This window comes from Uloborus diversus, unplaced genomic scaffold, assembly GCF_026930045.1.
Source record: "Uloborus diversus isolate 005 unplaced genomic scaffold, Udiv.v.3.1 scaffold_11, whole genome shotgun sequence".
Classification (NCBI taxonomy): domain Eukaryota; kingdom Metazoa; phylum Arthropoda; class Arachnida; order Araneae; family Uloboridae; genus Uloborus; species Uloborus diversus.
In genome coordinates, this window is record NW_026557765.1 from 1,173,816 (window position 1) to 1,201,591 (window position 27,776).

Consider the following 27,776-nt stretch of genomic DNA (forward strand, 5'->3'; position numbering starts at 1 on the left):
TCTGTTTTAACACCTCCCTATGGAGGGTTTCACCCAAGATAACGGGACGAAAACTACCCTGTGTGTTATTCTGATGTATATGCTATATTATTGTAAAGTTTCATTAAAATCCATTCAGTAGTTCTTGCGTGAAAGAGAAACAACAATCCATATATCCATACATCCAAACAAACTTTCGCATATATAATAGTAGTAAGATTTTTAAATTATGGCTATATTGAATTTCTAGGAACTTTTATCCCACGTGATCGAATCTAAAAAATAAGGTGTTGGCTTTTCCTTTTTCAAAAAAATCAAGTAATTGCTTTACTTTTGAACTGTAACAAAGGCGGGCACTAACACTTATTAAACATTTTTTTTTAGTATTGCGAAAGATATGCAAGTAGTACATGATATAAAATTTCATGGCTAAGTCTTCGTGCTAATTAGTTACGTTTAAAATTACTTTATATGTTTCTTTCAAGGTAACCATAAAAAAAGTAACGAAAATGAAAAATAATGTTCTTTTGGGGGAGACTATATTTTATACTGAATCGGTAACATTCTTATTACATGAACATGTTTTTTTTAAATAGAAATTACATAAATTAACATTTATATATTTTCAGATAATGCACTACTTTAAAGCTGCTTTGCTTTCGGCCGGGCTTCTTGCCGGGACGGCCACTTTGGCATACCTCTACAGGAGATGGAAGCGAAACTGGTACATATCTTTCCTTTTCTCATCCTTACTTTATAAAAAAAGGCTGTATTGATAATTTATACATATATTTTTTTTAACTTTAAAGTAGACGTTGTATTATATTCTCCCATCCTTTTTATTCTTTATCTTATTATTGCGGACAAACATGGTAAAGCAAAGCCTTTTTTTTTTGCTCATTAAAAATTTAGGAAACAACTGAAATTTTGCACCAAGAATGTTTAAAAGTACATTTTGAAACATACAGTGGTTCAAAGGCATTTTTCTTAAGTGTTGTGCGAGGGGGATGGAGGGGCTTACACTGGGGGGGGGGAGAAGGGACACCTGTAGGCCCGGGCCCAAGATTTTTAAAATAAGGGTGAATATATGAAAGGACGTATGGGTAAAAAATATGAAGGAATTAAGCCCGTAAAAGACATTTCTGACGGTCCCCAAAATTTCTGTCCACGACCCGGGATGGGGGGGGGGGGGGCGAGAGCAGTTAGTAGTCCATACATGTACCAGTATTAATATACTTGCTTTGGTAATGTGGCTTTAAAGCCAAGGGTTTTAAGGAGGTTTTACCCCCCCCCCCTCCACACAAACACCCAGGTGCCTCACCCTATCCTTTATATTTTCCCATTATTTTTAAACTTTACTTGAAAATGCTTGAGAATGCAGCTTCATTTATTCGCCACGAAATTTATAAAATGCTGATTTGAACATCAAAAAATATTTAGCATCACCTGCCAAAGGAATTAGAAACCCTTCATATACCTTGCTTTTTTCCAACAACGTGGAGACAGTTTAAATCAAGACTCTAAAAGCTGAAATTAAACCCCGATTTCACGATTGTCAAGGCACTGGAAAAAGTTATTGTTAAATCAAGGATGTCGTTAAATCGAGGAGCATAGATATTCACTGCAGTCAAATCCGGTCCAGTGAAATGTATCATTAAATTGAGGAAATCGTTAAATCGGGTACCGTTAAATCGAAGTTATACTGTATGTTAGGACGGAATTTATTGCCTTTATGCTAATGATCGATTTTCTTTTAATGAAATTTATTTATGGCAATTCATTATTGTTCTAAATTTTATTGCAGTGATAATGACACACAGGAACCTTTTGATATTCGCAACAACCGTGACCCTGCTAACCGTCCACGAATCTTATGTTCTTGTTCCGCTTGAATCAATGCAGTCAACGGAACAAATTATGCGAGATATTCGCACCATATTGAATGACGCTCAATCAAGAATGAACTACTCAAGAATTCAAAATCCCTTACACTAACCCTAATCCAAATTTGCAATTCTACATTATGTTAAAATTCATATAAGCGATGAAACTTTCCTACCTGAAGCAAAGTTTAATGAAGTGAAAAGACTTTTTAAGAAATGGATGCATCTTCCTTAACAGGAGTGGTTCTCCTCCTGCAGTGTCTGATTTGTCGTCTACCAAAATCGTCTACCCTGGATCGTCTGCGACCCCCAGATCATTTACAGATTCCACATTGTCTTCAACGATGGGTTCTAAGTGATGATCCGCATCTCCTTTTGGCTGTCTCGCCTCCCTCTCCAGCCAGGAAGGAGTCAGCGCTTCATTCCAAGAACATCTTCAGTCTGGATCGTCTGCGACCCTCAGATCGCTTACAGATTCCATATTGTCTTCAACGATGGGTTCTAAGTGAAGATCCGCATCTCCTTTTGGCTGTCTTGCCTCCCTCTCCAGCCAGGAAGGAGTCAGCGCTTCATTCCAAGAACATCTTCAATCTGGATCGTCTGCGACCCTCAGATCACTTACAGATTCCACATTGTCTTCAACGATGGGTTCTAAGTGATGATCCGCATCTCCTTTTGGCTGTCTTGCCTCCCTCTCCAGCCAGGAAGGAGTCAGCGCTTCATTCCAAGAACATCTTCAGTCTGGATCGTCTGCGACCCTCAGATCACTTACAGATTCCAAACTGTCTTCAACAATGGGTTCTAAGTGATGATCCGCATCTCCCTTTGGCTGTCTCGCCTCCCTCTCCAGCCAGGAAGGAGTCAGCGCTTCATTCCAAGAACATCTTCAGTCTGGATCGTCTGCGACCCTCAGATCGCTTACAGATTCCATATTGTCTTCAACGATGGGTTCTAAGTGAAGATCCGCATCTCCTTTTGGCTGTCTTGCCTCCCTCTCCAGCCAGGAAGGAGTCAGCGCTTCATTCCAAGAACATCTTCAATCTGGATCGTCTGCGACCCTCAGATCACTTACAGATTCCACATTGTCTTCAACGATGGGTTCTAAGTGATGATCCGCATCTCCTTTTGGCTGTCTTGCCTCCCTCTCCAGCCAGGAAGGAGTCAGCGCTTCATTCCAAGAACATCTTCAGTCTGGATCGTCTGCGACCCTCAGATCACTTACAGATTCCAAACTGTCTTCAACAATGGGTTCTAAGTGATGATCCGCATCTCCTTTTGGCTGTCTCGCCTCCCTCTCCAGCCAGGAAGGAGTCAGCGCTTCATTCCAAGAACATCTTCAATCTGGATCGTCTGCGACCCTCAGATCACTTACAGATTCCAAACTGTCTTCAACGATGGGTTCTAAGTGATGATCCGCATCTCCCTTTGGCTGTCTCGCCTCCCTCTCCGGCCAGGAAGGAGTCAGCGCTTCATTACTTTTTTAAAAACATTTTCAACTCTATCATATTCATTTCGAAGCTACTATATTTGTGCGAATGTACTGCTGGAATCTTCATCACAAGACGTCCGTTGCTTTTCGGGGACCTTGCCTGCTAGTTTCCGTTAATTAAAGACTGACAAGAGAGCGCATGTCTAAACGCTGTCCGGAAAGCGCATTTTTCATCATATTGCACAGAAATATTTATATAAATAGAAATAGTAATGATAGAGTTTTTGAATTTTTCAATAAAATAAAAAGTTTTTTTTACATTTTCAGTAGTTTTAATTTCTTTCCATTCTTAATACATCAAGAGCAGTTATTAATTTTCACATACTAGAAGTGGTTGTCTTCAAAACACAAACGAACCAGCCGAGTTATTCCCCCAGACAGACAGCCCTAACCAGAGATTGAATCCTGCTGATTGGTTAAAGAAGGCTTCGATTGACGAATCGGTGTCTGACTGGGATTTTCCTCAACTGGTCAAAATAGCTCTTGAAGATGTGGCGAACACTGCTTTTAGAACTGGGGATTAAATTATTTCTTATGTGCTACATAATTAACAAAAGTATACTCTAAAGTCTAAACATCATGTATAAGAGCATACTAAAATCTTAATAATAATAGTAAAAAAAAAAAAAAAAAAAAAAAAAAAAAAAACAACAACATCGTATTGTTGCGCGCGAATGCTACAAGTAGATAACTATATTTCTACAAACCAAGCTGCTGGGAAGCAAATACCGAACGACTCGTTACAGCATGCAGAGACTGCGGTAACTTTAGGACAGCCGTAAGAAGTAAAGGGGGCCCGGGTGTTTCTCCCCCGGAGAAATTTTCGAATTTGTAGTCTTAAAAACGCATTTTAGACGATCTCTGGTAATGTTAGGGGAGAAGAGATTCGGTGGCGCTCCCCTGCATATTTTTCGAAATTGTAGCTCTAAGAATGCAGTTTTTAAGTCAGTGGTTGGGGAGTGAAAAAAGGTCGAATACGGAAGTAATTGGTGGAAAGTTAGAAATTGCTTTAATCTATGCGGTATAAATCTGGAATGACCATGCTAAGTTTTCCCCCTTCTACTAAGTAAGCTTTAGCCGTCACGTCCAAATTAGTGACAAAAAACACCTGTTTTTTCATTAATATAACAATATCTCCAAAATATCGCTTCCAATGGCCAAACCTTGTAGAGATTGAAATTCTGAACAAAATGAGTATCTACAACATATATCTTTGTTAAATACCAAGCGCGCAACTTAATTTCAAAATTTGGCTTAAATCACTAATCAAGCGCTTCAAGCCAGAACGTACCTTTCCCACTCCCACCGGCCCTCCCGGAGACCTCCTGAAACAGAACGCCGTAACACTAAAACACATGCAGGGGCGGATCCGGAATTTTTTGAAAGGGGGGTCAAGTTTCAATGGTCATAGCGTGTTATACAGTATAAAAATCAGTTAAACAGGGATGCCAATTCCCCCAAGGGTGATGGCATACCCCCTCATAGGTAACCCAGCCGTAGGTGGGGTCTGGTCTTCAGGGGCCAGGCCCGTCCCTATGCCGGTCCCAAGCCCGGGTAAATGGGGAGGGTTTTACGCTGGTGTAGCATCCACGTATGTAAAACGACCACTCTTTACTTGCGTGTGAGCAGATTTGTATCTGCCCAACGGCTATCGAGTGGGACAGTGAGTAGGCAATGGGCACCACCGGAGTCAGGTCCGTACCTGGGTCCACGGTGTCTAGAGTCGTAAGTGGTTTAGTTCTCGTTCCCTTACGGGTAGGGGGGCCCCGGCCGAAAGGTCCGTTCTCTGGAAGCCCTAGATGGCATAGCAGAGCGGGGTTCCCTGTTTCGTACCCCCTCATAGGTTACGACCACCCCCCATCAAAAATTTAGATCAAAACCCTTTCAAATTACCACCTGCCGCTAAATTTTTCAATGGCGTAACCTGTGCCATGGAACAAATTACCCCAAATTTTCTCTAAAAATCATATTTCTTTGGCAGACAGGCTGGTCACGTTACCATATTAAATAGTTGGATGCATTTACATAAATATTTTATAGCACACAAAACGTTATGTTTTGAAGTGGAAGAGTGCTCTGAAAAAACTTTAAGCTCATTAGAAGTGATTGTTCTTTTGAAAATGAACAAAAAACTCATAATACAGTGAAACCTGTGTAAGTTGACCGCTTGCGGTGCAGTAATTTGGTGGTCAACTTAGACAGGTGGTCAACTTATAGAGGGTACTGGGTAGTACTGAAAACTTTTTTTTTGTCATTTCTTGCCCCATGCATTCATTTTTTAACTAATTGGAATATTTTAAAACTCACTTTCATTGTTTAACATTACTTCAAAACAATAAGAAAAAAAGTTATTTAAATATTTTTAGAGATTATTTACCAGAATGACGTGTAAGGTATCATACAAATTTAAAATTTCTGTAAAGCGATCAAAAAAAAAAAAAAAAAATTGTCTCATTGCTTATGAAAAACTACTTACTTGAAATTAACAATTCCTAAAAATTCATAACAAGTTAAAAGTGACTCAAATTCTTCATTTGATTTTTTCTTGTACATTTGTAACCGTGGTAATCTACTTATCAACAAAATAACTCCTTATTCAAGTTAGGCGCATTACTTAAGATTAGCCCAATGTTTTTCGATGGAAACATAAATATTCATAGGTTTTTTCTTAAATGTCTATTTGCTTATTTGACGCATAACTGAATAAACTTTTAGTACAATCTAATGCTTTTGCCAAGTGGTCAACTTACAAAGGGTTTTTTACAATACTCCAAACCAAAGCTGGTGTATATTAGTGGTCAAGATAGACAGGTGGTCAATATAGAGAGGTGGTCAATATAGAAATTTGGTCAAGTTACAGAGGTTTTCCTCCATTATGTAGGATAGGACTAATTCCGTTCCTGACAAAAGTGGTCAACTTAGACAGGTGGTCAACTTACAAAGGTGGTCAACTTTAAAGGTTTTACTGTAGCAGTAGTCCAGTAAATGAAGTCATATCCTTTGGATTATGACGTATTGGGAAGAAAAACCTTACAGAACGAAGCAAAAAAGGGAAAACATATTAATTCCAGATACAATTTTTTCGGATCTTAAAATTTGAAGTTTGAATAATAATCATTAAAAAAAATCTTGTCACAGAGGGGTCAGCTGACCCTTTGACCTTCCCCTGAATCCGCCCCTGAACACATGGCGGTGCTTTCTTAACCTACGGAAGCAGTTACACAAATACGTATTCATCAAGTTGATATATTAGATGCTGCTGATAACAATTTATTTCTCTCATTACAATGTAACAAAGAAATGAAAAAGGATCCTATCTTCATACAGAGCTCACTTCATTTCTTAAAAGGAAGCGCAGAAATACTGATAGGTTAATTTCAAGTAGAACTATCCAGAGAAAATGACTGATTTTGAGTGACATAATTAGAAATTAATTAGAAATAGAAAATCACTGTTATGTTCGAGGTAAAAAAGTTTTCCTGTTCACTTTTCTTGAAGTAAATTAATTTTTTAACTTACACAATTTAAATATTTCACCTATAATAATAAATGTTTTGCTGTGAGACATGGTATTATAGGAGATGCGGTTTAGGAAATCAACATAAAATATTTCAAATACAACGTTTTAACGAAATGCGCATTAAAAACAACAGATTAGTATTTGAAATAAAAAAAAATATTATTACAACAAACGCAGCAACTTTAAATAGTATTTGAAACATAGCTGAAAAGCTTTAACAATTCAAACATAACTATATAAACCATAGACTAATAATAAGAGTAGACTGAGCTTTCCCAGACTTGCTGATGAAAAAATTGGTTCATGGATACATCATGTGACTAGTAGAAGGCTTGGCGAAAACTTTGGCGGCATGGTTGCTAGATGGCAACATTATCTATAGTTTGGCACTCGACATGTATTTTAAGACGTAATGTATTTTCATTATAATTTTTTTCCAGGTGCAGAGATTGAACTGTTTTTCTTTTGGTTATGCATTATTTTGGCATTAGTTTTTGATCAGTTTTCAGTAACTTTTATTTCATTTGGAACTGCTACGTCAGCGTTGGCGTGAACGTAATGGCGTAAACATTTTGCGTTAACGCAAAAATGTACTTACTGAAATTTTAGGTAAAAACCTTACCGTTTGTCGATTCTTTTTGGGCGCTTACATCTTTTATTGCTAACAGAGTTATTGAAATTGACTAAAGAAAATGCACAATACTATCTAAACGAAAAACTCACTATATTAACAAAATATTTACAACTTAGAATAACAAATTTACAAATCGGGCTCCATAAAAGATTCCGTGTTCCATCAATTCTATTTATTTTATTTCTCGCGAACGTTGATCGTCTGCTACGATCAACGCCCGCTGTTGCTAGGATATCCACCAGTCACATGGTTTGGTTTATGAGCAGCAAAAGGGTTGCCATAGCTCGGTCTACTCTTATTATTAGTCTATGATATGAACTAAAGAATTTGCAAAAATTACTATAAAACGAGCTGATGTGTGAGCATCACATGACTTCCTTTTACTCCAATTTAATGTCATTTCCCCATTAATGGCATTATTGGCAATTTTAATGTGATTCAATAGTTTACTCTCTAAATATCACCAACAGTGGCCAAATTAAAACCACATTCAAAAAAAAAAAAAAAAAAAAAACGTCAAATTTGTCGCCAGGTTAGCGACAATCTTGGCGACCAAAAGACGAGATATATCGCCAAGTGTCCGACAAATTATAACACCACTTGAGCTCACATCCAACTTAACAAAAGACCCCCTTAGGAACATCCGAATGCAACCAAAAGGTAAGGTGCACAACTAGGTCCCACTAGGAGTCTACGTACCAAATTTCAACTTTCTAGGACATTCCGTTCTTGAGTTATGCGACATACATACACACATACGCACATACGTAAATACATACGTACATACGGACGTCACGAGAAAATTCGTTGTAATTAACTCGGGGGTCGTCAGAATGGATATTTCGGGTGGCTGTAGGTTCCTAGGCATATATCCACGTGTGGTCGGGTCGAAAAAAAAAACTCAACATTCATTCGGGGGGTGAGAAAAATGGAAATTAAGGTCGATTTTTGAGTGAAAATTTTTTCTCGAACACAATACTTCCTTTTTTGTAAAAGGAAGAAAAAAAGGTTTAGAAATGCAAAACTTGTTTCTAAGAGTATGTATTGTGAAAATACATTCGATTCTTATTTAAGATATTTTTTGCTAGATTACAGCAACAGCGTCATCTAGCAAAAAATATCTTAAATAAGAATCGAATTCATCTTTTTAACAAACGATAGACGATAAATAAAAATTCACACCTATTTCCATGATTGCAACATTTTTGCATTTCATCAGTGCGTAAATTCTTCAACGCATACAGTTAAGAGTAATTTTACATACAGTTAAGAGTAATTTTACATACAGTTAAGAGTAATTTTACATACAGTTAAGAGTAATTTTACATACAGTTAAGAGTAATTTTATATACAGTTAAGAGTAATTAGAAAAGCATTTGACATGTGATTATAGAAAAGAATTAGCGAAAGAATAGAATTTAGCGAATTTAAAGCGATTATCATTCCTTTTTTCCAATTTTGCAAATATTTACCCATTCTAAACTGACAGCCGATTTTTCAGATAAATAATTACACAATGTGGTGATGCTGATAACGGGGATCGCCTCTTCTGATACGATAAGTATTACGTATAGAAACTTAAATAATAAACAGAACTATTTCCAAAGGATGACCTGATCCCTTATTACATGGAAGAGATAAGGGAAAACTTCTTGAGCCAGAGTGTTTCGTCATGGATGAATAGACACCCTTGGAACATCTATTCATCTATTAAAAAAGGGGGGTTAGCAGAGGATACTTGTTGTCAGGGGTTCCCATCCTCCCCAAGTTTAATGGCGCAAATCCCCCCCCCCCCATTTTTCTGAACCCTCTTTCTCTTTTTGATTTCTTTTTTTAAATATTTTTTATTTATTTTTTTAAAACATTATTTATTTATTTGATTTTAACTGTTATTATTTTATTAGAAACGTTCTGTGCTACGCCAATGACGTACACACACACCCACACACACACTCACAAACTAAATAAATAAATGAAATAAAATATAAACATGATAAAATAAAATAAAATAAATAATTTAAATTAAAAATAAATTAATAAATAAATATAAATAAGTAAATTACCCCCCCCCCAAAAAAAAAAACTCTGATGGCGCAACTTGTACCGTAATCCCCCCCCCCCTCCCTCTGTGGGTACTCCTGCTTGTTGTAACTTTTTTAACTGCTGATAAAGTGCTTTTTTTTCGTCGAATTCTCGACTAACTACAGAAATTTGAAGTTCTTTCAGATTTTGACACAAAATTTGAGACGTTCGTTTTTAGTGCTACCATTTCAAAAGATATTACAGTGAATTTTAATGAATAAAATGAGCGTGTGAATGAAATGAAATAAAATGTCAAGTTCCATATATGCTTTGTACTCCTCTGCATACAGCCAAACTTAATGAGATGTAAATATCTTAAAAACTCACGCACACACACACATGTATATGTTACAGTGAAACACTGATATCAGTGAATGTCGACTTTCACCGGTGATTCACCTGAAATAGCCGGCCTTTCGCCGATGTCTTTGGTATAGATTAACCATGTAGAGATGGCGGAAGAACTGGAAGCAGAAATGGAGCACTTCAATTTATATTAGGTAGGATCAGTGAGATCGCGCGAACACTAAACACTTTACTGGGGTTTGCGCGTTTTCGCTGATCCAACCTATTACAAGATGAAGCGGTCTGTTTTCGCTGTCAGTTCATCCGCCATCTCTCCGTGGTCAAGTTGTATGTGAATGCTGACATTCACCAGCTAATGCGGAGTTTTACCAGATTTCGGACTTTTATTGTAACAAATACGCACACAACAGTTTGCGTTCTCTTTTTTCTTTATTTTTTTTGCTGTAATATACATTATTATCTTTTTTAGAAGAAGTGTGGTTGAAATAAAACAATTTTTTTTTCAATGTTCGTTAAAAAAAAAAAGAAGGAAAAAAAAATCATACAATCTGATTGCAACAGTCAACATGAAAATGGTATAACATTACTTATTTCTTGTTAGGATTGAAAACAAATAATTTTTTTAAAAGTAGTAAAGAGTTTAGTGACTTTGAAAAGCAACCCCCGCACCCTCTCCTGAAGGAATACAATGAACAGAACATTCCAGCGCCGTACCAAGGGGGGGATTTGGGGCGATATCCCCCCCCCCCTCTCTCGAAACACAGAAGTATTCGTTTTCTGACGATAGAAAACGACTAAAACCAACCATATCCCCTTCCGAATCTGAGCTGACTAGGGGCCATATCAGCTAGTGATGTGCCGGATCGTTAAAAAAGTAGATCCGCGGATACGGATCCGGATCATTAGTGTCAAGATCCGCGGATACGGATACGGATACGGATCTCAAAATGTTTTTGCCCAATTCAACTATCCAAGGGTAAAATTTATTACGGAAGGTATTCCCGTCACTATAATAACACTGTTTCTTCAAAAAATGTCATCTACTGCGAAAATATAATAAAGACTATGATTTACTCTTTGAAGAAATCGCCGTTAAAATTGATGGAGAGTTGGAAGGAACGGATCAGCGCAGCATTAATGCTTAGATGGAATGTGAAAAATTATTTCTAGCTTGCTCGGTAGATGTAGGATACAGGAGCAAGAATGTAAAGCTGCTACTGGATAGACTAGAAATAATTTTTCGCATTTTAGTTCAGCATAAATGCAGCGCTGACCCATTCCACCCAAATTACTCTGACCAACGGAATAACAGAACCTTTACAAACAGTAAATAGAGACTTTTGTGTCACTTTTTTTTTTGAAGGATGCCGGGAAAAACCAAAACGAAGAAAAATAGAAACCCCATATCAATAACAAAAACTAATATTAAACTAAAAATTAAAAAAAAAAATGTCTCAGAGGGCCGTTGGCTTCTGAAATGATACCTTATAATTTAAATAATGAATAAAACCTAATTTAAACGGAATTTAAGAGTCTTTTATTCAAATATTGAAATTTTTAGAATAGAAAAGATCCGTTTAAGATCCGTCAAAAAAATAACGGATACGGATACAGATCTTTATTTTTCCTCGGATATCCGCGGATACGGATATCCGGAACATCACTAATATCAGCCTAGTCGGAAACTAGGGGCCCAGCCACTAAGGAGGCCTGAATCGGAATAGGAGTAGAATAAGTTTGATAAGTCTTTAAATGGAAGGGGCCGGGGCACAATACTAACAACGGGTGTCAGCCTTGGCTCTCGGCGACCCTGCTCTGAATCTTTTTATTGGTTTACCAATGAAACACGCTGCACATACTTTTTATGTACTCTTTAAAACTGCTTTTCGATTACAGCAGAACCCCGATTTAACGATTCTCGAGGGTCTCGAAAAGTTATCGTTAAATCAAGGATACCGTTAAATCGAGGAATATAGACATACAATGTACAGTCGACTCCCGCTACAACACGATTCGACTTACGCGAAATGGCTATAACGCGATTTTTTTCACCTGTAAAGAATTTTGGACCAAACGTGAATTCCTTGCCAGCAACACGAAAATTTTCGGAAGGGAATCGCGGTGCGTAAGTATCGACTTAGTTATTGACTGCAAAAAAATATTTTTTTCGCAAATGGACAGGGTTGGCAAAATGGACCCAGGGTTTTTTAGGTTTTTTTAAATAAAACCCAAAAAAACCCAACTAAAGTTGGGTTTTTTAAAAGAAATGTGGGTTTTTTGTCTTTTTTTAGGAAAATGTGGGGTACTTGTAGCATATTGTAGCGTAAGTATATGGACAAAGTGCAAAAATTGTCTTCGGGTAAAAAAAGCTGGAAAACTAGTAAAAATTCAGCATTTTCTGAATAAAAGTATAAAAGACCAAAAAACCCAAGAATGGTAAAGTTTCAGATTTTACCATTATTACCAACAGTTAAGGCTAAGTTACTTCTCGAGTGATAAAATCTATTGTTCGTTTTAATTACTACATTTTTTTTTTTTTTGCATTTTACTTTATTGTATTTCATTTTGTTATGCACAACTACTGTAGAACCTCAAGTAGTTTAAAAATCCCTTTTTATTGAATTCCAGCTTAATCAAGACATTTCTTTGAATTTTATATTGCCCGTTTTTCTATTTCTGTGTACAGAGTAAGAAATATTGAAATTTTTCGTAAGATAATGAAAATACTATACCTGTTCTGTTTTCTGTTGACCGTTTGAAAAATCTGTTTATTTCTAAAAAATATACCTTGTGTTTATTCGAGATTTGTGACGTGTTGGTTAGCAGAAAATAATTCACATGAAAGCCTTTTAACTAAATTAGTTTCCTCTGTACAATCCACAAATATTGAAAAAATCAGATGTGACAGGATTTGGTCAAGATAATTTGAGTTATTTATTGACCAGTTTAAGAAAAAAGTTTAATACATTTATTTAAAATCTTTGAAGCATTTTTTTTAATGCCGTTAAGAGTTAAGAAATACTATTAAAGTTCAAAATTCATTTTTTATGTTCATTGTCTGTGGTGAAGAAAAAATAAAAAAGAAGTTTAAATTGTGAAAGTATTTAAATTAATAAATTTTTTAAAAAACTTCTCAGAAAATTTAAAAAAACCCAAAAGTGGGCTAAATAATGGGTTTTTTCAAAAAAAACCATTGGGTCCAACCCAATTGGGTCCAATTCGGCCAACCCTGCAAATGGACCTTCACCCCTTTAGCATCTTTGACAGCGGAAGTTTCCACAGCGTACAAGTACAAGAAAACACCACTTTGTTAGTGCATACAAATAACTACTTCTCACTTTCCATTTATTTTTTTCGTTCTAAATGCGAAAGTTAATGAAATAAATTAACAACTAAGAGCGCTGTTTTATCTAAAGTAAGGTATCACGACAATTAGGTGTGAGTGAATCTTCCATACGCACGCATATTTATAGTCAAGAAAAGGAAATCCGTAAAAGTTCGCCGAGTAATGTCTAAGCAAAACGCAAAAATGATGAAAATGGAAGTTGCTTTTGTATTGTGAATTAAAGAAACCAGGAAGAGGGGTGTTGCCGTAGATGTGGAAACGTTATAGAAAAAATTTGCGAAGCAACTGTTTTTAAAAATATATTAGAATAACGATTTGATCATGTAGCATAAATCATCATCATCTTTTTTTTTTCCCCTTAAAGTTACAAATATCATTACTGGATCCACAGTACAGTACAATTATAGTGCATTATTTTATTAGTATACTGTGCGTACTGTACTCGTTTATTTTATGTCCCTCTCTCCCATTGATCATTGATTTTGCATCGTAACAGTATTTTATGTGGAATAAAACAGATTTAAAAAAAAAAAAAAAATAGCAATAAAAATTCCATTCTTGGTGCAAGAAATGGTAATGTATTGTTAGGGAATAGTTGAAAACAGTTTGAGGTGGTGTTTGTAAGTGTCTAAAATAATTTGGTATGTTTATAAAAGTTTTTACGCATACCCTTTTCTACAACGCGAAATTTCGACTTACGCGAGGCGTCTTGGAACATATCCCTCGCGTAAGTCGGGACTCGACTGTAGTTCCATCCGGACCACTGAAATGTATCATTTAATTGAGGAAATCATTAAATCGGGTATCGATAAATCGAAGTTATACTGTATTTGTTCATTGACGAATAAATCTGAATTTCTACTTTGGAGATAAATTAATTTTGACTTGGTTCGTTTCCCAGAGGGGAATGCAATTTCATTGCATTTCATTTTCTTTCGAACATTTGGCAATTTTATTTCAGTGTTTTTCTGCACTTCATACTACAATTGGTTCCAAACAGACCGGACGCAGGCATCGCTTAAGGTGATGACTAATTTCATTGAGTCGAAAAACGAGGAAAAAAAAAGAAAAAAAAATCGTCTGCAGAAGTTTTTAAAATAAAATAACACCAGTTCATGTATCTTCTATAATTCACACTAATGGTACCCGCACGGCTTTGCCCGTAGTAGAAAATTAAAAGGTCATTTGGTCAGCCTGTATATTTACAAATAATGGATGATGAATTTCTCGCAAATTTGCTATGTTAGTTTGCTCGCCCATGTTACGGTTCCACGTTATGATAATTTCGTAATTTACTCGTCCATCTTATGATAATTTGCTCGGTAAAATGTTCTTAAAATTGGAATAGAAAAAGATCAAAATCGAATTTTCGAAAAATCGCTTCGAGGTGCACACCCCCATGCTACAAACTAGTTCTGTGTCAAATTTCATGAAAATCAGCCGGACGGTCTAGGCGCTATGCGTGTAGCAGACATCCAGACAAACAGATATCCAGAGATCCAGACATAGTCTTTTAGCTTTATTATTAGTAAAGAAGATAACCGAAAAAAATTAATCTGTCAACTATAAATTTCAGAAATAATTGTCAGATAGAGAGAGAAATTTCTTTGCAAAAATACGCAAAAGAGAAAATAAATTCGGGTATTTAATATGAGATACATAAAGTAAAAATACGTAAGCAACAAATTTTCAGAAGAAACAATAAATTTAGATGTACTTAACATTTTCTAAAATGTGTGTTGACTATCCTGTTACGGTTTGCTAGGAAAAAAGTTAGTCTTCAGAAGGAAAAAACTAGCAGCATAATTTTATCGATCATTCATATCAAAATAGATCTCTGCTTAAAAAAGAGAAAAAGAAGGAAAAAATGACATTTCACTTTTAATGTTCCTACTAAATATTTTGCACTGTATCTTTAGTTAATTTTTAGTTACATTGTCGAAGATAGTTTAAAAATTTAAATGAAAAAGGAACATAATTTTAAATGTTGTTACTCGTAAGCATGTTCACGTGCTAGGCAGGGCCGCCGAGATGGGAGGTCACGGGAGGTCACTGTGACCTTCCAAAAAATTCCTCATTTGGCAAATTTTGTCTGACGATTCAGCAAACTTGGAGACATAGTTGCAATAATGCAATTTGTAAATGATCGAGTGTTCCTTTACAGTACATGTACTTATATGTGCATACCAGGATTTCATCATTCGGCAAATTGAGAATTTCCGCCTTCCCAAAAATTTAAGTTTGGGGATCACCTGATGCTCGACTGCAATATCTACGATAATGATCTTGGGCTGTTGCGTCACCGATTTTAGCTTTTTTTTAAATAAATATTTGGTACTAAATGTCAATTCAATACTTATGCTTTTTTCTTAATACATATTGGCGGGAGGGGGGGGGGATATTTTTCTCTTTTTCGTAGGAGGGCGTTGTGTTTTTGGAGAGTCTTCACGATATTTAGGGGGGTACGCCCTTACCCTTAGAGGGGATGGTCATCCCTGATTAATAAGGAGTAGTAGAAAGAAGCTGCCATCACGGGATTAAAATGACAGAAAAAATAAATACCTTAGTGCGAAGAAGTAAAAAAAAAAAGAAGAAGAAGAAAAAAAAAATTAATTTGAATTTTGACATCTTGAATTCAAATTATGTTTCTCGCAATCACGAGTGTGTGTGTGTAGGCGTGTGTGTTTGTGTGTGTTGGTATGTGTTTGTGTGTACGGGTTATGTGTATGTGTGTGTAGGCATGTGTGTATGTGTGGGTGTATGCGTGTGTGTATGTGTTTGTGTATGTGTGTGTAGGTGTATGTGTGTGTATGTGTTTGTGTGTGTGTGTGTGTGTAGTTGTGTATGTATGCGCGTGTGTGTAGGACATGGATGCAACCTGGAGACGGCTTTCGCTAGAGGTGCAGCATCGTGAGGAGCCCGTCGACGGTGATGGTGCGGAGGGTGGCGGTGGGAAAAATCAAAGGAACGTCAAAAACAGTCAAGTGAGAACAATAAGCAATCGTGATTGCTCAAAAAAGAAAAAAAAAAAACATTTTACGACACGACAACAAGTTTTGTGCAGTAAAACGTTGTTGTTTTAATTTTATTGTTCACAACTTTCGTCTTAAAACAAGATTTAAAAGGAAAATACATTTGAATTCAACTTTGGTACAATGTCCAACTACTTTTTTGTATTTATTTGTTATTTTAAGTAAAGGAAAGAATGCAGTTTCACACGTGGAAGTGTTTACAATTAACGACATTAAAAATTATGCGCCCTTTTCGTTTACATTTTTGTATTCCCTTCAACAATGTAACTAAACATTAACTGAATATATGGATTAAAATTTTTAGTAAGAACAATTATGAGTGACAGTTCAATTAGAAGTCATTTTTTCTTTCTTTTTCTCTCTTAGAACTATTTGATATGAATGGTAAAAATCACGCTGCTAATATTTTCCTTCAGGGGACTGCCTCTTTTCTCAGCAAACCAGCAAAGATTCACAGCCCACATTAAAAAAAAAAAAAAATGTTAAGATAATAAAGCTAAATTTATCACTTCTGAATATTAATTGTTTACTTATTTTTACTTTAGGTACATCGTACTAAATGCCACAATTTTTTCTTTATTTAGTCTACATTTTGCAGAGTCTCTGACATTTATTTTTGGAAATTTAGTTGACAGACGATATTTTCGATACATAAACTGTGTTATTTTATTTGAAAAATTTCTGCAGACGATTTTTTTTCTTCCCTCTTTTTTCGAGTAATAAATATTTTTGATGGAAGCTTTCATATTTCATTTTCTACTCCCCCTGTCATTCCATCCTATATTTTGCTGTGGAATTTCTGTCTTTCTTTGATAATTATTTTTGAAATTTAGTTGACAAACGATTTTTTTCGGTACATAAACTGTGTTATTTGATTTAAAAAAAAATTCTGCAGACGATTTTTTTTCTTCCCTTTTTTTCCGTATAATAAATATATTTGATGGAGCTTTCATATTTCATTTTCTACTCCCCTGTCATTCCATCAGGGGCGTAAACAATACTTAAGTTGTATATAAAAAAAAACCTGATAAGTACCTCTTCGTTTACGAGCTTTCCTACTTGACTCGGGCCTTCTCTCCCGCAGAGCCGAGAGGCCGGCATTATTGGCTGGACTGAAGTTCATCTTGGACTGAAGTTCAGCTCCTTCAAAGCGCTGGACTGAAGTTCACTAATCACCCTATTCATTCAAGCTGGACTGAAGTTCGCGCGATTTATCCGCGCTGGACTGAAGTTCAGGTAGAGGGGTAAAAAACAAATCTTTCACAATGGCCCCGTAAACAAGGCGGCTTATCACGGAGGGCTCCACAAATTGCGTTTCGTTTCTTTATTATTTTTATTTATTTTATTTTTTCTATCGGAATGGTCTAGAAAACGTAGTTATTTCAAAAGTATTTATCTGCCCTCCTTCAGAGAATTGACGCGAGCAATAAGTAATGAGTGCAATTGGTGCACGTGATATTCGCAGAATAAAAGGGGGTTCTATCGCCAGGGAAAGGCATAACCTGTTTCATAGTTCTAGAGAACTGCCATCCCTATTGCATCGAGAAATTTGTTCTTCAAGCCTTTGCTTAACTTGAGTAAGTATTTCCAGTTTTTATTACCAACTTCAAATCAACATTCTTAATTATTATGAGAAAAGGATAATTTGGGCAGGTATTAGTCTTTGATTCTGCAAGTGTGGTGGACTCATAAAAATTTGATTGACCCTTAATCTTATTAACCCTAATTCTTATTAACTAGAAAGTCGCCCGTCAAGGTATGACGGGCGAAAATCTTCTCTTCTTCTACATTTGAACGAAGCCATTGCCTGTTTGATGATATTTTGATAGTTGAAATTTTTACCCTAACTCCAGTGGATTAACCCAGTAGATAGCGTCCATAGTTGACTGCTTTTTCGTTTCTTCATTCCCCTGAAATGACACAGTCTCACCAGTAAAACAGTTAAAGTTACCGCATCGAGTTCAGCCATGTCACAATAAAGCCTTTCCCTGCGTGTTAAACATTACCAAACCATATTATCAAATGATCATGCTGTAGCGCGAGTTTCATTGTTGAAACTCGCGGGTTACTCGATCACTGGCTATTATATATATGAGGATTAACCAACTTCTTGTCTATTCTCGAAAGGCATAAGAATTCTGTAAATACGTGCTTTTCTGCATACATGACTACAATTGAATAAAATTTAATTGTAGTTCTTCTGTATCAAGGGATCGAATTGTAAAAAAAGAGAGAGAGAGAGAGATTTGATCGAGCACTGTTTTTAAGAATACGTAGCGATCCCACCACCTTTTTTCTTTTTAAACATTGCATCAATGTCAAAATACGGGATCCCCTTAGTGATAAGTAAGGTTTTCCATAGAGTAACGATAAAGCTAAAATTCGCTTCAAGGTTATTTTTTGGCATTCCACATAACTGTGGCTTTGACTTCTACGGCTTGGCGAGAGGAAGGATCTAACTTACTGCCAAGTACGCAAACAGTTAAACCCGTTAATTTCAACATGTGGTGCAAGCGAATATAGACACACTCTCTTCTTTACTCGCTACTTTTCTCCTCAAATTGACAGCTGGTTTCTGCCTTGCAGATAAAGCAGCACGCACTCTAATGTTTATATTTACTCTATGGGTTTACCCAAGGTGTCTAGAACTTGGAATCAAATTAGGGCATCGTTCCAACTACGTTGCGTGAAAGTTACGATGATATGTGTGTGTGTGTGTCAGGTATATGCAAGATACTTTTAGAAAATGATAGGAATTAAGTAGCAAAATTGTATCAAAATTAAAACAGTGTTAACAACTGAACCAATAGAACTTAATCAATGTGCTTACTACATGCGTAATTGCTGAATGTCACTTAAATACTATATAGTGAAAAAAAAAATCATTATAAGGGCCGACAAACTTTGAAATTCCCTAGTGGTACATGACACATGAAAAAAAAAAATGTGTAAATAAATAATTCAAATAATTACATTCAAAAAAGTGCGTTTGTTTCTGACAGGTTAAAGTTCTTATAATCATGGATCGCCGCGAGTTCAATTTTTTTTTCTTTTCTTGCATGAAGAAGTAATAAGAAACAACTTTTAAACATAGTTCAGTTTTACTTTGGCTAAAATTTGTAATTTTGGGTGAAGTTTAAGTCCGTCTTTTCAGATAATTTTATTCATACTAAATAACACACAACAAGATCTCCCATCGTAATGTATTTTAAAAGGTATACCAGAACATATAAAGCAATCTTGAAAAATAACTTATCTATACAGTAAGTATTAATGTGCAATTGTAAAATTATATAAGAGATACAGTTAAAAAAGATGTAACATCAAAAAAAAAAAAAAAATCTATTACTTTTGAAGCAGACAAAATTAAAATTAAAATCATACTCTAAAGGAATTTATACAAACATCTTTGACATAAGAAATTCCTGAGTTAGGTATGGTTTTAAGAAAAATTATTCCTAATTAGGGCACCAAAATTTTAAAATTTAATAGCATTCCAAAAATAAGCAGAAATAATAAGTACGGAGAGTACCCAATCAAAAATAAAAAAGGTAGAAAGAAATGAATAAAAGCAAACGATTTGTTTTTACTGGCGAAAAAAAGCTGATCATAATTAATATTTATAGCTAGAGACTCAATTTTTCCCATTCAATAATTTAACTAGGAAATGGATAATGTGACTCGCTACCTACCAACCATAAAGCGGCTAAAAAGAGCAAACACGAGCCAGTTATAGTAAAAGCATTGATCAATCTTGATTTCTTAATAAAATAAATAAATGCATAAAGAGATCCTTACCAGAGAGATCCGCCTCTAGCTCGTTTCGCTCACCAAACTTCGTGCTCGCTACTCTCACCCAGCGAACTACGGCTGCTTGACACAGCGATTTTTACTCAACAAAATAATTTGTGGGAGAGCCGGGTGAACCACAAACCAGCAGAAGGAAAGAGAGCACAAATGAAAAAAAAAAAAAAAAAAAAAAGAAGTTTATTGTGTGTGTGTTTTCTTTTTTTCTTTTATCTGTAGTAAAAGTTACTGTTTAAGCCTTAAAAATATTACCAAGGTTTTTTTTTTTTTTTTAATTTATTTATTTCTTACTCAATTAGGCTTCAAAGAAAAATTATTTCGTACGTTTTTGCGACTAAAACAGTAAGTTTTAATTTTTAGTTGAAAACAGTAAGATAAAACACCCATACAACCATTTTGTATCAATAGTTTTTCACAAAAAAAAAAAACGTTGCATTTGTGCATTTTCACGACAGCTATTTCTATTTATTTTTTAGAATTTGAGTTTTATTACCACCATTGTTTTTTAAAGTCTGGCACTAGTGCTTTTGGATAAATTTTTATGTCATTCAATCTTTCTAATGCAACCTTGATTGAATGATAATATTGGCAGGGCCCGATTAAGATAGCAGGGGGCCCTCGGCCAAATGGTTTTTCAGGTCCCCTCTTTAGTCAATCCTCACCAAGTAATAGGAACAGGGGGTCCTGGTGGGTTATGTTATGCAGTCAATCCTTACAATTTTAACCATTGGCTAAAACAGTTTAGGTCATTTGAGGGCCCCTAAAAATCGGGGGCCCTAGGCCATGGCCTAGTTGGCCTATTCAATAATAATGCCCTGAATTTCGGTGTTTCAGTAAAAAGTTTCTCTCTTTTCTTTTCTTTCTTTCTTTCAACTCATAACAAACGATTTTCCGTCAAAAAAAAGATAAGCAATTGGATTAAATGTGTTAAAATCGTTTCTTTCAGCTGTTATCACCACTGCGTCTGTAGTAGGAGTACTTTTTTTTATTATTTTGATTTACAACTTATCCTTCTTTCATGGTGTCTATCTTTGATTTTTCATTGATAGGGATGTCTCTTTAATTAAACTAACCTCAAAATCTGTCTTAGTTATGTTCTTGTTTTCTCTTGCATTTGTTTATTTTTCGTTACACCATTTTTTTTAATTAGAAATTCTTATGAAAAAGAGTTAGTAAAAATACTTTAGATACAAAATTTATTTTAAATTTTACCCTTTATATCCAAAATAGGAAAGGTTATATACAGCACTGTATTGAAGAAGTTACGGTGTATACACATTTTTTTCTTTAAAAAAATAGCGCATAGTCTCTTACTTTTAAATAAATTTGATGTTTTATATTTGATTTAAATGAATTAAAAAAAAATGTAACGTAAAAAAATATCGCACAGAAATATCTGGTGGACATAAATGTCTATTTTTCTAAATTAATTCGCATCATTTGTCTTTCATTACGTATGGTAAGTTGATCAGAGTTTATAGATAAATATGAATTTTGCCCTGCCCTATAGGATGTATTTTCAGAAGAATGATAATTTTAATTACCTATTACTTAAATTTTAGTCTAAGTCACCCATCCTCTTTCCTAAGTTTCAGCGCATACCCTCCTATTTTCCAGTTTATGTACAGTATACTTTCCAGAGCCTTATTACTGAATAGGCCAACTAGGCCATGGCCTAGGGCCCCCGCTCTTTAGGGGTCCCCAAATGGCCATTTTTTATGCAATGGCTAAAATTGTAAGGTTTAACTACTTAGGGGCCCTCAAAAAAATGTTTGGCCTAGGGCCCCGATACATTAATCGGGCCCTGATACTTTCTGTTACTTTTTGGACTGCACCCAGCGGTTATAAATAACTAGTTTCAACTTGTTACCCGGCTTTGCCATTGTATTTGTTAATGCCACATTTCTCTAAGACAATTGGAAGAATTTTAACACATTAAAAAAATCAATTATAATAAGCTTAATAATTTTAAAATCAATTAAAATATAAGTTGATGTACGACTATGATTACATCATAATTCATAGGTTTTATTAGTATTGTTGCAAGCTGGGCCTAAAAGCTGAATAGGCCAACTAGGCCGTGGCCTAGGGTCCCAGATTTTTAGGGGCTCCCAAAATGGCAAAAATTACAAGACATGAATACAGGGGACCCCGAAAATGGCCCAGGGCCTCCCGAGCCCTGGTTGCACGCGTAGTTTCGATTGTAAATGCTATGAGGTGATTTGAGCTGCGCCTTTCTAATTTGTTTTAGTTAGAAACACGTACTCTATATGTTCTAATTATCATGCAGATTTCGGAAAAAAGTCAACTGCTTTTCGTTTTTATGGAATTTAACGTGGTGTAAAATTCCAAACAATGCGTCAATTCTTCAGCGAAAAAGAGCAATTTTAAGTGACGGGGTTGAATTGCTCCTCCAGTTAAAAGCATTACTTTTAGTCACTGAATTTGATAGAATAAGCAAAAAAAAAAAAAAAAAACTTTCATTTTTCAAACGTTTAAATTTCAAATAATTTTTAAAATGTCCGATTTTGAAAATAAGACGTGGTCTTTATGACGTCACAAATGACGTACTTTGGCGCAACTGTCCACCGCTTTTCCACGTTATGATGATCAAGAAGCGAATTAAATATTGTGCTCTACGCTTGCTATCACCCATATCGTTGCCAACACATGCCATGTGAGTAAAGAAGCGAACTAAATATTGTGCTCTATGAATGGCATTTCATCATTTATGATGTCATCGGCAGAAGCGTAAACAATGAAAGCGCGCCGATCAAAGCAATTTTTTAAAAATATTGAACTTAGTCAAATTATTTAAAAAATGGTCAGATCCTATGTTTTTAAGCAAGCTCTTTTCAGAAAAAATACATTTAAAACTTCGGAAACGACCCCACATGCTAAATATAAATTTAAATAATTTTAACTTTTTTTTTAGTTCGAAAACTTTCTATAGGAATTCCTCAAAGTATCTAAAAGCCGTGTTTGTCTAAGATCCGTCGTGAATTATTTTTTAAAAGGAATACAAACACAAAACATCCATTTTAAGTCTGTAGAATTGAATAAAACATATTCAAATAAAGTGTTCAATTTACAAAGTAACAGTTGTGTTAGTTTTCTTTTATGTAAAATTGTAGGTTAAACCAGAGCCTGACTACCACACAAGCCAACTAGGTCTGGGACTGGGGCTCCATCTTCCCAAGGAGCCTCAAATTTCTAAAAGAAATACGCATAACATGACAACTGTATGGAAAATACATGCATTTAAAAAATAAAAATTAAAAAATATTGACTTGTTTATTCATTGACTTGTTAATCGGAAAACAACTTCCTTAAAGGAGAATTTTTTATTCAATTTGCTAGTAGGGAATTTACTATCTCACAATGGGGTCGTTTTCAAAATTTTAAAAGTATTTTTTTCTGAACGAGCATGCTTAAAAACATAGGATCTGACCATTTTTCGATAAATTTGTTTACGTTTAATATTTTTAAAAAATTACTTAAATCGGAGCGCTTTCATTGTTTACGGCTTCTGCCGATGACATCAAAAATGATGAAATGCCATTCAGTGTTGCCATTCACAGTGCAAAAAATTTAATTCGCATCTTTACTCACGTGTATTGGCAACGATACAGTTGGTAGCAAGCGTAGAGCGCAATTTTAATTCGCTGCTTGATTATCATAACGTGGAAACGTAGTAGAAAGATGCGGCAAAGTGCATCATTTGTGACGTCATCAAGACCACGCCTCGTTTGAAAAATCGGACATTTTAAAAAATTACTTAAAAACTAACTGTTGGGAAAATAAAAGTATTTTCTGGGTCCATGTTATTTTATTTTATTTTATTTTATTTTTTGCGCATTCTATCCATTTCAATGACTAAAAGTAGCACTTTTGACTGAAGGAAACCACCCCATTATAAGGGGCCCATAAATGCACGCACATGTTTTAATGATTTACATAGTTCTGTGATACACAAAGAGGCCCCCAAAAATGCATTCGGACAGGCTCCAAACCAGTAAATCAACCACTGCATTCCACTATAGTCTTCAAGGGGGCCTCCAAATTATTCTGGGCCTAGGACCTCACTTTTATATAGTCGGGCCCTGTGTTAAACCATTATTTTATGTATTTTATTTCGGTTTGTCCACTTGTCATCAAACGAAAAATGCCGAAGATAGATCGTGGTATATTTGTTAACGTCAAGCTAGTCATTTAAGGGGTTAGTGTGCAAGCCCCCTAGCTTTGATGAATTATTGCATTTACAGTACGTGGGCGTGGTTTGCACTAAAGTTTCACCTTTTGCACCCTCTGGAAAAATTCGAAATGACGATCCTGGTCCAAAACGTACTGAGTCGACTTTGATGACAGAAAAGTTAACTGTCCCTACTCTAAGTTAATGTCCTCAACTTTTCTTCACTCATGGAATCCTCTGAACCAAGAGCGTGGCGAGGATGGGGTTTGAGAGAGGGGTAGCTCGGGGGTTAACTCCCTAGATCCCTAAGGTTTTAAGTCACTGTCTATGGTGTTAATATAAATACAAGTAATGAACTTACTATTTAACCATCCCCCCCAATAGAAAATTCTGACCTGTCCAATTAAACATTCCCAACGGAAAACAAAAACTTGATTTCCGCTATGATTCACCCCCTAAAAAAAGTTTTTGTTGCGCTAGCTTTGAAATTTTGAAGTTTTTTTTTCCTAAATTCGTGGTTTTTAAACCAAAGATTGCGTACTTTTACGTGTAAAAATGAAGTCCTACGTCAAAAAGTCAATAATTAATGAAGTGTGAATCCAGAGAGAAGACTTACCCTCCTTTTAAGCGACCAAAGATAGCCTACATTTAGGTTTTGGAAGCTAATATTTCGAAATATTTACTTTGGGCCCTAATAAAACATTCGTAAAGCAAAAATGAAACATTAGATAATCTTCTACCCATTTTATAGAAACACTTGGATGCTTAGAAACACTTCTTTTTTCCTTTCAGGATAGAAAATGCCTCAATCCGAAGAAGAAATGCAAAAGGAATCCTGCGTCCTCTTGCTGTTCGTGAGAGGCGCTCCTTTCCCTGGGAGCAGATGGTTCTACAAAGAGATAATCGAAGAGGCCCTGGACTTTAAGCCTCGAGACACGGACATCTTGATCAGCACTTTTCCAAAGTGCGGAACAAACTGGATGAAATACATCGTCCACACGATCATCACCCGTGGTCAGAAACCTCTGGAGTCCTCCCACCAGCTGACTTACGAAGCGGTTCCTTTTGTAGACATCAGTGGAATATCGGCTGTGGAAGCCTTGCCTGACCCAAGACCGATCCATTACCACTTACCTTACAACCTCATACCGAAGAACCCAAATTCAAAGTACATTTACATTTTCCGAAACCCCAAGGACACCGTCGTCTCATTCTACCACTTTACCATGCAGACTGATGAGCTGAACGTTACATTTGACGAGTATTTTGAATCCTTTATGAAGGGACTAGTGGCGTATGGTGATTATTTCGATCACGTCCTCTCCTGGTATGAACACAGGAACGATCCCAACATCCTGTTCCTGTCTTACGAACAGCTGCATGCTAACAGAAAAGAGCAGTACCTGAGGATCGCCAAATTCTTGGGCGAACAGTACCATGAAGAGTTGGTGAAGGACAGTGATCTGTTAGAACATGAGCTGCACCTGATCAGTTTTGAGAACATGAAAAAGAGTCTGATGAAAGAGGCTTCTGGAAAACATGAATATGAACTGAAATCGGATGTTATCGACACGCCGCTTCAAGCCCCTGGCCCCAGATTCGAAGTCAAGTACTTGAAATATTTCCGGAAAGGTATCGTCGGCGATTGGAAAAACCATCTCTCCCCAGAACAAAACCGACGAATGGATAATCGCATTCAGGAAAAATTCGGTGGTACCGAAATAATTGACATGTTCAATGCAAAGAAAACCTGGCTTTGAACAACATAACAAATTTATCCAGATAGTAGCATTGTAATGAGAATATAAGGTGGTGAAAAGCTGCACCATTTCGTGCGTTCTTGATGTCTTAATAACGAACAAAAAGTAAGAAAAACCTGCGTCAGTTCCAAGTGACTCTAGTGTTTCACTTTCTCAAACATTTCTGCAAGTAAGCACTAAAAAAAAAAAAAAAAAAGACATACTTTCGCAAAGCGAGAGTGATTCATCAAGTCCAGGGTGACTTTCTCAAAATTGTGAAGTTTACTGTGAGAAGGAACTCCGCATTTTTTATTGTGACCGAAATTTATATACCTTGCTAAATACTTTCTGGTCCTAAAGTTTATTTCATTCTTAAGATATTTTCTATCACCTTCACATGCATAATCATTCCATAATGTCATAACGATGTTAAAATTTATGCCAAACCTGTGATTTGAACCTGTGAGCCCTAAATATGTTTAAGTGAAGCTTTAAAATAGAATAAAAATGGATATTGGGTGGTAGAAACGAAAGTACTTGCCAAGCATGCCATAAAGGCTCATCAATTAAGTCCATGGCCAAAAATGATCAAAAACTTGTAAATGGATATCGTAACAAATAAAAAACCTAACATTTCTAATTAACTTTTCCATGAAGGAAATATTTCTATTTGCGTAAATAACTGTATGATAAATATATGTAACTGAAAAGCCCAAAGTGGAGATAACAAGATGACTTTGCTCTGTTAAAGGTTTTGGTGTTGCATAAAACGAGTGGGGGGGGGGGGGGGGGGGAATACAAGAACAAGAGTTGCATTTTTTAAAGAACTTTTTGAAGTCTAATTGTTAAGATTATTGTGCTTTTGAAGCAATGAAACTTATTTATTGAAATGTGTAGTAGTACAAGCGATGTTCTAGAAATGTCAATCAATCCAAATTTGAATGAACAAGAAAAGATGTTTTGAAATTCCCAGAAAACTCAAAAACCGATTTTCAAAGCATTGGCTAAATGTGATGATATTATTCTCAAATTTGTGATAGTTGTCAGTTACTGATAAGTTTGTACAAAATGATGTTCTGTTTTAAAACCAAGTATTGTTCTATATAATAAAAATTGTATTTTATTTTTAAAAAAGTGAAATGTCATTTATTGTTTATTCTTTAGGATGTAGTATAAAAAGATAAGTATACTTGAGAATGAAAAAACAAAATGATTCCTCTTTTGAATTTTCCTGATTTAGACGTAATAATCCTATAAGCACTAAGTTACTGCCCTTAAACCAGGGCTAAGGCCAAACTACATGCAATATACATAGCTGTCAACATGTCAGCTTAAAAAATCTTATAATGTGCGAGGTGGCTATATTTCTACCCTTTTTTGATCATTATAAAGCAAAGTATTAAAACTTAAAGTATTATAATATTTTCAAATCCTTACCTTGACTTGATCCGTGCTTTGCGTGTGTAAGCACAAAAAAAAAAAATAAAAATAAAAAATAAAAAATAAAAAAAATAAAATAAAATAAAAAAATAAATAAATAAAACAAATAAAATAAAATAAATGTAAACATAAGTAAATAAATAAAATTTTATTTCTTTGAACTTAACTTTGAAAAGTTGCTGACTTCAAAGCTTTCAAAAATTATCTATCAAAAACTTGTTAAAAACAATAGTTTTTCTGCTCTCAAAAGTGCTGGAAGAAAAAGAAAACTTCAACCGTTCGCAATTTATCGTAAAATTAAAACCAAAAACTTAAAAATTGTACAAA

At 35.4% G+C, this 27,776-nt stretch overlaps 1 protein-coding gene across 1 annotated transcript; it reads left to right on the top strand.

Annotated features, from left to right (window-relative positions):
- The first annotated feature begins 17,739 nt into the window (after positions 1–17,739).
- On the top strand, positions 17,740–26,774 carry LOC129232127 (sulfotransferase 1C4-like). Its single transcript, XM_054866365.1, has 2 exons — positions 17,740–17,848; positions 25,063–26,774. The coding sequence occupies exon 2, from the start codon at positions 25,071–25,073 to the stop codon at positions 26,028–26,030; it is 960 nt and encodes a 319-aa protein (XP_054722340.1). The 5' UTR covers positions 17,740–17,848; positions 25,063–25,070; the 3' UTR covers positions 26,031–26,774.
- The last annotated feature ends 1,002 nt before the right edge of the window (positions 26,775–27,776 follow it).